Source organism: Bos taurus, chromosome 1, assembly GCF_002263795.3.
Source record: "Bos taurus isolate L1 Dominette 01449 registration number 42190680 breed Hereford chromosome 1, ARS-UCD2.0, whole genome shotgun sequence".
Taxonomy (NCBI): domain Eukaryota; kingdom Metazoa; phylum Chordata; class Mammalia; order Artiodactyla; family Bovidae; genus Bos; species Bos taurus.
The window spans coordinates 137,015,416-137,025,920 of record NC_037328.1 but is presented as its reverse complement, the minus strand read 5'-3'; the positions used below and the strand labels follow the sequence as shown (position 1 = coordinate 137,025,920).

The window sequence follows — 10,505 nt, the reverse complement described above, 5'->3', positions numbered from 1 at the left end:
TAATTGGTCAGAAACAATCTTGATTTCTTCTAAGTTGCAATTTTTAAAACTGGTAATAAGATTGAATAGCTTGGGTTATAAGATTTTATCCACCTAAAAAAGGATGCCTTATAGAAGGCTTTATTGTTGTTCACAAGTATCAGAGTATTTTTATACAGCTTCAGTGATTATCACACAAGCCCTCAATAGATAAGGGTCCTCTAAGTTTAAAAGTTAATCCCAGCATACAGAAGGAAATACAAGATACCACAAGGTTAAGGCTCGAAGGCAAATGTTTACAAAGCCCACATGATACACAAGACTCAGAACCCAGGTCTTTGTCAAATGCTGGGTACCCACCCCCACTCCAGGAAAACATTTAAATAATGATTACAATAATTTATGCACATCAATCGGAGAAGGCAATGGCACCCCACTCCAGTACTCTTGCCTGGAAAATCCTATGGACAGAGGAGCCTGGTACGCTGTAGTCCATGGGGTCGCTAAGAGTCGGACACGACTGAGCGACTTCCCTTTCACTCTTCACTTTCATGCACTGGAGAAGGAAATGGCAACCCACTCCAGTGTTCTTGCCTGGAGAATCCCAGGGACAGGGGAGCCTGGTGGGCTTCCGTCTATGGGGTCACACAGAGTCGGACATGACTGAATCGACTTAGCAGTAGCAGCAGCATGCACATCAATAAATTCATGTACAGTTTTAAAGCTTTTTGAATTCAAAATACTTTCATTTGAAAATTTTAAAAATTTGTCAGTAACTATTCTAATGGCATCCATAGAAACTAAAAATGTAACAAGAAACAGGTAAAATTAATTTAAATATATTTTACTTAATTCAATATATCAAAAATATTAAAATTTCAACAAGTAATCAATATTTAAAATGTATTAATGAAACATTTATTTTTTTGTACTAAGTTTTCAAAATCTGGTGTATATTTTGTACTTTCTTAATTTGGGTGCTAAATTTTCATTCAAAATACTTGGATTTAGACTTAAAAAAATTTACATTTGCCAAAGACAATTCACATGTCCAAGTTATTCTAAGCATACTTAAAAGTTTTCCAGTAACTGAGTTGAGAATCTAAATTAATTAAAATTTTTAAAAATCAGAAATTCAGTTCCTAAGTTATGCTGACCACATAATTCAGGTGCTCAAGATTTACAAGTGGTCCAGGGCTGTAGTTCTGGCAGCACGGATTTAACACGCCACAAGAATGTTGGCTTAGGGTATTGCTTTTAACAAAACATTGTTCAGAGCAGATTGTTTTTAATCTCCTCTCAAAACTTATAACTTTCTTGTAGGTTAAAACATCCATTGTTCACATCAACATTTTATACATAACTAAAATTTTTCTTAATTTTATTTTCTTATAAGATGCATGTCTTCTAGTAAACTTTAAACCATAATCAGATTTTATGGATAAATGCTCCTGCTGAATTATGAAGAGCCTTATAACAATATAAACTCTAAAATGACCCAGTCATGCCTCATTCAATGCAAACAATACCATACAGTGTTAAACCAACCCCTAAAACCAATGACCAAAAGGAGATCCCACTATATTTTTACAAAGTAGTGATTAAATATTTATTTAATATTTATTTAAATGGAACAATTCCTGAAAGTAAAAAAGTAAAAATATTTTTATGCTTATGATTTAGTTCTCCAATCTACTTCATGATTTCTTTACAAGTAGTGTGTTTAAAAACTAAATGCTATATACGTTTAGGTGTTTGAATGACAACAGCTATAAAATTTCCTTTTTTACTTAAACCCTTGAGATTATAAAATTTCAAGTGTGATCCTTGAAATGATAAAAGTCATTGATTAAAACAGATGCTCAAATTTTTACCAAAGTGTGCTCAAGCTGTTACAAAAGTGGAAAAATATTATGTATCAAGGTGAGGTGGTGTCACCTCCTATATCTTGGCCCTCAGGCTTTGGGCTTGGTCCCTCAGCTCCATTTTTGCAACTGCTGAAAGGTGGACTTCGTCAGGCCCATCTGCTATGCGCAAAGTCCGCGTTAGGGCATACCTGCAAAAACATAAAGAACAGAGTGGCAGGACTTATCATAGAGAAACCTGATGCCTCAACAGTCACTCCGACTCTAAGCCAAGATTATTAGTGTTTGAAATCTCACCAAGGCAGTGATAAGAAAAATTGCACAGGGAAAATCAAGAAAAGTAAGCCCAAGGGCTTGTGAAATGTCATTGTAAAGTCCTCACTTTGGGAGTGGAGTCTTAAATGGCATGGTGCAGTGGGCTTAATCTCATTCTTGGATGGCTGTAAGGTACTAGAAGTTGCTAGGAGACATCTTGGGTAACACAGGCCATGAAGAATATATAACTTTTATATAATATAGATATATAGTACTATATATTCAGTTCTTTCGTATTAAAAATTGATGGGGGAAAACTGGCGGGGCACCAGATTCTTATCCAGTGTGACAGAGAAGGTGATATCACGTCCGGTGCTGAATGTATCTTCTTGATCTCAGCACTCACCATGTGGACATGATGTGTTGGCTGGCAGGAATGGCTGCAGTCTGGCCACAGCTATGGGTGTGGGTGGTAAAGCGTCCTAAGTGCCTACCTAAGCCTGGCTCTGGGCCCCGTTTTGACCAGCTCTGCCCCTGTCCTCCTTCCTGTTCCAGGGTGAACCCTCATGAGTTATTTACGTCCAGGAACCCTCAGTGCATCCTCTCGGGGTAAAAGTGAACACAACTGAGGGAAATGACAATTGTAATTATAAAACTATTTATGGATACAGATATCTATTGTAAAGTACCTATATTACCTCAGTTAGCTTTCAATTATGCTTTAAAGTAAGTTAGTTATTTTTATTTTCTTTGTAAACAGTATCAAAGCATCTGCAGATATTTAACCCTAACACCATTAAATGTAGATGGTGATTAGATGACATGTTAGTCAGAGGGTCCCAGGTGGGGCTAATGGTAAAGAAACTGCCTGCCAATACAGCAGACATAAGACAAGTGGGTTGGATCCCTGGGTTGGGAAGATCCCCTGGAGGAGGGCATGGCAACCCACCCTGGTATTCTTGCCTGGAGAATCTCATGGACAGAGGAGCCTGGCGGGCTACCACCCATAGGGTTGCAAAGAGTCAGACATGACTGAAACTACTTAGCACACAGCACTCACATGTGAGCCAGAGGGTAATCCTGGGAAATACCCGCACCTCCACACACTTGGATGGCCCGGTCAATAATTTTGCAGACGGCACGGGGGGCAGCCACTTTAATCATTGCAATCTACATAAACAAGATGTAAGAAGAATGTTATTTTCTTAGACAATATGTGTGACAGAATTTTATCTAATCTGTATGTTCTTTGTGAAAAGAAACAAGAGAACTTTTCCACAAACACTCACCACTGAAACAGGATCTTTGATGAAAGCCAAAAAGATCTGCTAATGCAGCCATTAGGCCATATTTCAGTCAACATAGACCTTCTGGAAAGAACTATCTCATCCAAATTACATTCTATTAATTTATTTATAACTTGCCTCGCCTTGTTTGCCAAAGGATTTCAGGCAGCTGATAAATGATACTCATCATGTTAGGGATCATAAAGAGGTAAAGAGTCTTCACTAATCATTTTCCCTTAGCAGTGTCATTGATTTTTTTAAAAAATTGATTTATTTTTATTGAAGGATAATTGCTTTACAGAATTTTGCTGTTTTATGCAAACCTCAACATGAATCAGCCTTAGGTATACATATATCCCCTCCCTTTTGAACTTCCCTCCCTTCTCCTTCCCCATCCCACCTCTCTAGGTTGATACAGAGCCCCTGTGTGAGTTTCCTGAGCCATACAGCAAATTCCCATTGGATATCTATTTTACATATGATACTGTAAGTTTCCATGTTACTCTCTCCATACATCTCACCCTCTCCTCCCCTGTTCCCATGTCCATAAGTCTATTCTCTGTCTGTTTCTCTATTGTTGCCCTGTAAATAAATTCTTCAGTACTATTTTTCTAGATTCTGTATATATATATTAGAATATGGTATTTATCTTTATCTTTCTGATACACTTCACTCTGTTTAATAGGTTCTAGGTTCATCTATCTCATCAGAACTGACTCAAATGTGTTGCTTTCTATGGCTGAGTAATACTCCATTGTGTGTATGTACCACAACTCCTTTATCCATTCATCTGTTGATGTACATCTAGGTTGCTTCCATGTTCTTGATATTGTAAATAGTGCTGTTTTTATTGTAAATAGTGCCATACACAAAGATAAATTCAAAATGGATTAAAGACCTAAATGTAAGACCAGAAACTATAAAACTCTTAGAGGAAAACATAGCCACAACACTTGATGACATAAATCAAAGCAAGATCCTCTGTGACCCACCTCCTAGAATAACGGAAATAAAAACAAAAGTAAACAAGTGGGACCTAATTAAACTTAAAAGCTTTTGCACAGCAAAGCAAACTATAAGCAAGGTGAAAAGACAACCCTCAGAATGGGACAAAACAATAGCAAATGAAACAATGGACAAGGGATAAATTTCCAAAATATATAAGTAGATCATACAATGCAACACCAGAAAAACAAACAACCCAATCCAAAAATGGGGAAAAGACCTAAACAGACATTTCTCCAAAGAAGACATACAGATGGCTAACAAACACATGAAAAGATGCTCAACATCGCTCATTATTAGAAAAATGCAAATCAAAACTACAATGAGATATCACTTCACACTGGTCAGAATGGTCATCATCAAAAAGTCTACAAACAATAAATGCTGGAGAGAGTGTGGAGAAAAGGGAACACTTGCACTGTTGGTGAGAATGTAAATTGATACAGCCACTATGGAAGATGGTACGGAGATTCCTTAAAAGACTAGGAATAAAACCACCATATGACCCAGTAATCCCACTCCTAGGCATATACCCTGAGGAAACCAAAACTGAAAGAGATATATGTATCCCATTGTTAATTGCAGCACTATTTACAATAGCTAGAACATGGAAGTATCATTGATTTTATAGTTAAATAATTATGTTCTTATTCCAAATAAGCCAGAAACATAAGGCAGAAGACAAGAAGGACTTTCTATGAAACATTACTATGTGGCAGCATAGTGCCCCACATTCTACATCAACTTGGTTATTCTTCATTGGAACTCTAGGTCATAGGCAGATTAGTTACTTTGCTCAAGGTCAAGAGGTTGGCAGAAGGTGACATACCGGGTACAATTCCAAGTCTATATAAAGTCTAGTATTTTCCTACCTTCTGTTGCTGCATCTTGAGAAAGCTGAAGATATTCTTCATCCTGAAAATCATTCCCTAAAGCAGCCCAGTGAAAGGAAAACTGGCAAATGATATACATTTATAATCTTTAAACCAAAATCAAATTGGAAACTTCCAATATTCTGAGTGCCCTCCAGTCACCATGAAACCCGGAATGCCCAAAGTGTGGGAGAAACGTGTTACTTGGCAGATTGTGGTCCAAAGGTCCTCACCTCTTTCTTAGCAGCAGCACTGCCCAGAGTATCAATGCTGCGGGCAGTTTTCAGGGTCAACAAGCGGATCTCCTCAATGGCAATGCGGCTTTCAGCTATCCAGTGAGCTACCACCTCCTGGAGGGGAACAAAGGGCAGCAGAAGAAGGAGGAAATAAGCTGGTGTCTGAGGTCCTCATATAACACATGAAAACAACCTATTCTATATATTAATATTTTTAAATGGAAGACTTAGTTTGATATAACCACCCAGCCATATACACAGTATTTGGTGTGGCTGCAGGTAACATTGGAAGATTTTAGAAAAAAAAATGTATTTGTTCATAAAAATAATTTATTTTGGATATTCTGGTGTCTAAAGTCAAGACAGCCAAACTGAGCAACTGTCTTGTTGCCAAGACTCTCCATACTGGCTATTTTAAATGCTAACTGCATAGTCCCATTGAAACTTGTAAAGTGTAGGTGGTGGATCTGCTTACAGACAGTCTACATAATTCCCAAGACAATTGCAGTGTGAGAATGGTCCATCAGTCCTTCCTTGTATTGTTACTATTATTTATTTAGTAAACATAACTTTTTCTAACACATTCATAGACTGGCATAACCACAATAAAGATACAAAACAGTTTCATTTTCCCCCCAAAACTCCCTCATGCTGCCCCTTAATAGCCCTACCTCTAACCTGTAGAAACCACTGAATGGTTCTCAGTTATTATGTTGTTGTTGAAGTGAAGTGAAGTTGCTCAGTCATGTCCGACTCTTTGTGACCACATGGACTGTAGACTACCAGGCTCCTCCATCCATGGAATTTTCCAGGCAAGAGTACTGGAGCGGGTTGTCACTTCCTTCTCCAGGGGATCTTCCCAACCCAGGGATTGAACCCAGATCTTCTGCATTGCAGGCAGACACTTTACCATCTGAGCTACCTGAGAAGAATTGTGTCCAACTCTTTGCGATCCCATGGAATGCAGCATGCAGTCCTTTGAGCACTCATGTCCACTGAGCTGATGTCCATTGAGTACTCACGTCCATTGTACTAATGACGCCATCCAATCATCTCATCTTCTGTCACCCCTTCTCTTCCTGCTCTCAGTCTTTCCCAGTATCAGGGTCTTTTCTAATGAGTCAGCTCTTTACATCAGGTGGCCAAAGTATTGGAACTTCAGCTTCAGCATCAGTCCTTCCAATGAATTTTCAGGGTTGACTTCCTTTAGGATTGACTGGTTTGATCTTGCTGTCCAAGGGACTCAAGAGTCTTCTCCTACACCACAGTTCAAAAGCATCAATTCTTCAGCTCTCAGCCTTCTTTATGGTCCAACTCTCACATACATACATGAGTCCAGGAAAAAACATAGCTTTGATTATATAGATCTTTGTCGGAAAAGTGATATCTCTGCTTTTTAATATGCTGTCTAGGTTTGTCAGTTATTATACTACTACCTTTTTCCAAAAGTCATATAAATGGGATTCTTTAGCATGTGTTATTTAGAGGCCAGCTTCCTTCACTCAGCATAATTCATTTGAATGTCATCCAAATTGTTCTGTTTATCAACTGCCCCTTCCTTTTTTTCAGTGAGTAGTATTCCACTGTAGGGATGTACCACAATTTGTTTATCCATTTACCTGCTGAAGGACATTTGGGCTGTTTTCAATTTTTGGTGATTATTAAAGAGCTTCTGTAAATATCTGTATGTGACTTTTTGTGTGAATATACCTTTTCATTTTTAAAAGCAAATTCCAGGAGTGGAGTTATTAGGTCATGTGGTAAATACTTATCAGCTGTCAACATTTTCCAGAGTGACTATGCCATTTTACCTTCCCACCAGCAGTGTATGAGAGTTCCAGTTATCAGCACTAGGTATAGTGAGTACTTTTAAGTTTTAGCCATTTTCACAATGTGCAGAGATATCTCATGGTGGTTTTAATTTGTATTTCCGTAGTTGCTGATGTCAGAAAAGGCAATGGCAACCCACTTCAGTACTCTTGCCTGTAAAATCCCATGGGCAGAGGAGCCTGGTAGGCTGCAGTCTATGGGGTCGCTAAGAGTCGGACACGACTGAGTGACTTCACTTTCACTTTTCACTATCATGCATTGGAGGAGGAAATGGCAACCCACTCCAGTGTTCTTGCCTGGGGAATCCCAGGGACGGGGGAGCCTGGTGGGCTGCCGTCTCTGGGGTCGCACAGAGTCGGACACGACTGAGGCGACTTAACAGCAGCAGCAGCAGGTGCTGATGTGTTTGTTTGCCATCTATACATTCTGTATTTCTCTGTATTTATTTAGGCTTCTTTCATTACTTTTATAATTTTTAGCATATAGATAGCATACATAGTTTGTTATATGTGTACCTATTTCCTTTCTTAGTCTATTGTAAAATGGTATTTAAAAAAGTTCAGCTTCCAAATGTTCACTGCTAGCTAGTGGTAAAGAACCCACCTGCCAATGCAGGAGCTACAGGAGACGTGGGTTCAATCCCTGGGTCGGGAAGATCTCCTGGAGGAGGGCGATGGCAGTCCACTCCAGTATTCTTAACTATGGACAGAGGAGTCTGGTGGGTTACAGTCCATAGCGTCATAAAGAGTTGGACATGACTGAAGTGACTTAGCATGCAGTATATAGAAATAAAATTAATTTTATATGTTGATATAATTCTGAGACTTTGCCAAACTCACTTATTTTTAGTTCTAGGAGGGATTGTTTGTTTTGCTTGGTAGATTCCTAAGGATATTATATACAATCATGTTGTCTGCAAAGAGGCACAGTTTTATTTATTTTTTTCCCCCAACTAAGAACTTTCTTTTTCTTGTCTCACTGCAATGGCTAAGACCTCCTCTATGACAATAAAGAACAATCGTGAGAGTAAACATCTTTTGTTCTCAATTTCGGGAATTAAAACACTCAGTCTTTCATTACTAAGTATGATGTTAGCTATAGAATTTTTAGATGGTCTGAATCAGGTTAAATAAATTCTTTTTTATCTCTAGTATATCATGAATAGATGCTGATATTTAGTTGCCGTTTTGCATCAATTGATCATGTGGGTTTTTTTTTTTAGGCAGTTAATATGGTAGATTACAATGAATAATTTTCTTAATGATTGACATATGAATATGAATCAGCCTTGTATTCCTGGGATAAACATTACTTGGTTGTTCTTTTTATATACTGCTGGGTTGCTCTAGATTTTTGTATCTATAGTGGTCTGTAGCTTGTTGTTTGGTAATTTTGGTCTCATAAATGAGCTGGAATGTGCTTCTTCTTCTTCATTTTCCTGGAAGAGATTGTGTAGAATTGGTGTTATTTCTTCTTTAGTAATTCATCAGAATTCACCACTGATACCATTTGGGCCTGAAGATTTTTTTTTCAAGATATATTAAATTGTGACTTCAACTTCTTTAATAGAAGCATTTAGGGTTATCTATTTCATATTCTTCCAACAACACAAGAGACTACTCTACACATGGACATCACCAGATGGTCAATACCGAAGTCATATTGATTATATTCTTTACAGCTGAAGAAGAAGAAGCTCTATACAGTCAGTAAAAACAAGACCAGGAGCTGGCTGTAGCTCAGATCATGAACTCTTTATTGTACAATTCAGACTTAAATTAAACAAAGTAGGGAAAACCACTAGGCCATTCAGCTATGACCTAAATCAAATCCCTTATGATTATACAGTGGAAGTGACAAATAGATTCAAGGGATTAGATCTGATAGACAGAGTGCCTGAAAAACTATGGACAGAAGTCTGTAACACTGTATAGGAGGCAGTGTTCAAAACCACCCCCAAGAAAAAGAAATGCAAAAAGGCAAAATGGTTGTCTGAGGAGGCCTTACAAATAGCTGAGAAAAGAAGAGATATGAAAGGCAAAGGAAAAAAGGAAAGATATATCTCTCTGAATGCAGAGTTCCAAAAGATAAGAAAGCCTTCCTAAGTGAACAATGCAAAGAAATAGAGGAAAACAATAGAATAGGAAAGATTAGCGATCTCTTCATGAAAATTAGAGATACCAAGGGAACATTTCATGCCAAGATGGGCACAATAAAGGACAGAAACAGTATGGACCTAACAGAAGCAGAAGATATTAAGAAGAGGTGGCAAGAATACACAGAACTGTACAAAAACGATCTTCATGACCCAGATAATCATGATGGTGTGATCTATCACCTAGAGCTAGACATCTTAGAATGTGAAGTTGAGTGGGCCTTAGGAAGAATCACTATGAACAAAGCTAATGGAGGTGATGGAATTCCATTGAGCTATTTCAAATCCCAAAAGATGATGCTGTGAAAGTGCTGCACTCAATATGCCAGCAAATTGGAAAACTAAGCAGTGGTCACAGGACTGAAAAAGGTCAGTTTTCATTCCAATCTCAAAGAAAGACAATGCCAAAGAATGTCCAAACTGCTGCACAATTGCACTCATCTCACATGCTAGCAAAGTGATGCTCAAAATTATCCAAGCTATTCTTCAACAGTACATGAACCAAGAACTTCTAGATGTTCAAGCTAGATTTAGAAAAGGCAAAGGAACCAGAGATCAAATTGCCAACATATGCTGGATCATAGAAAAAGCAAGAGAATTCCAAAAAACATCTACTTCTGCTTCATTGACTATGTTAAAGCCTTTGACTGTGTGGATCACAACAAACTGTGGAAAATTCTTAAACAGTTGAGAATATCAGACCACTTTACATACCTCCTGAGAAACCTGTACGCAGGTCAAGAAGCAACAGTCAGAATCAGACATGGAATAACAGATTGGTTCAAAATTAGGAAAGGAGTATGTCAAGGCTGTATATTGTCACCCTGCTTATTTAACTTATATGCAGAGTACATCATATGAAATGCTGCCTGGATGAAGCACAAGCTGGAATCAAGACTGCAAGGAGAAATATCAATAACCTCAGATATGCAGATGGCACCACCCTTAAGGTAGAAAGTGAAGAGGAACTAAAGAATCTTTTAATGAAGGTGAAAGAGGAGAGTGAAAAAATTAGTTTAAAA

At 38.0% G+C, this 10,505-nt stretch overlaps 1 protein-coding gene across 1 annotated transcript in view; it reads right to left on the bottom strand.

The window, feature by feature from the left end:
* Positions 1-807: 807 nt before the first annotated feature.
* The window catches only part of ACAD11 (acyl-CoA dehydrogenase family member 11), a 119,037-nt gene continuing 109,339 nt past the window's right edge, over positions 808-10,505 (bottom strand). Inside the window, exons 18-20 of the mRNA NM_001075893.2 lie at positions 5,496-5,612; positions 3,160-3,269; positions 808-2,035 (exon numbers count right to left, since the gene is read on the bottom strand). Of these exons, the coding sequence (NP_001069361.1) occupies positions 1,921-2,035; positions 3,160-3,269; positions 5,496-5,612 (342 nt within the window). The 3' untranslated portion in view covers positions 808-1,920. The remainder of the gene's footprint in view (positions 2,036-3,159; positions 3,270-5,495; positions 5,613-10,505) is intronic.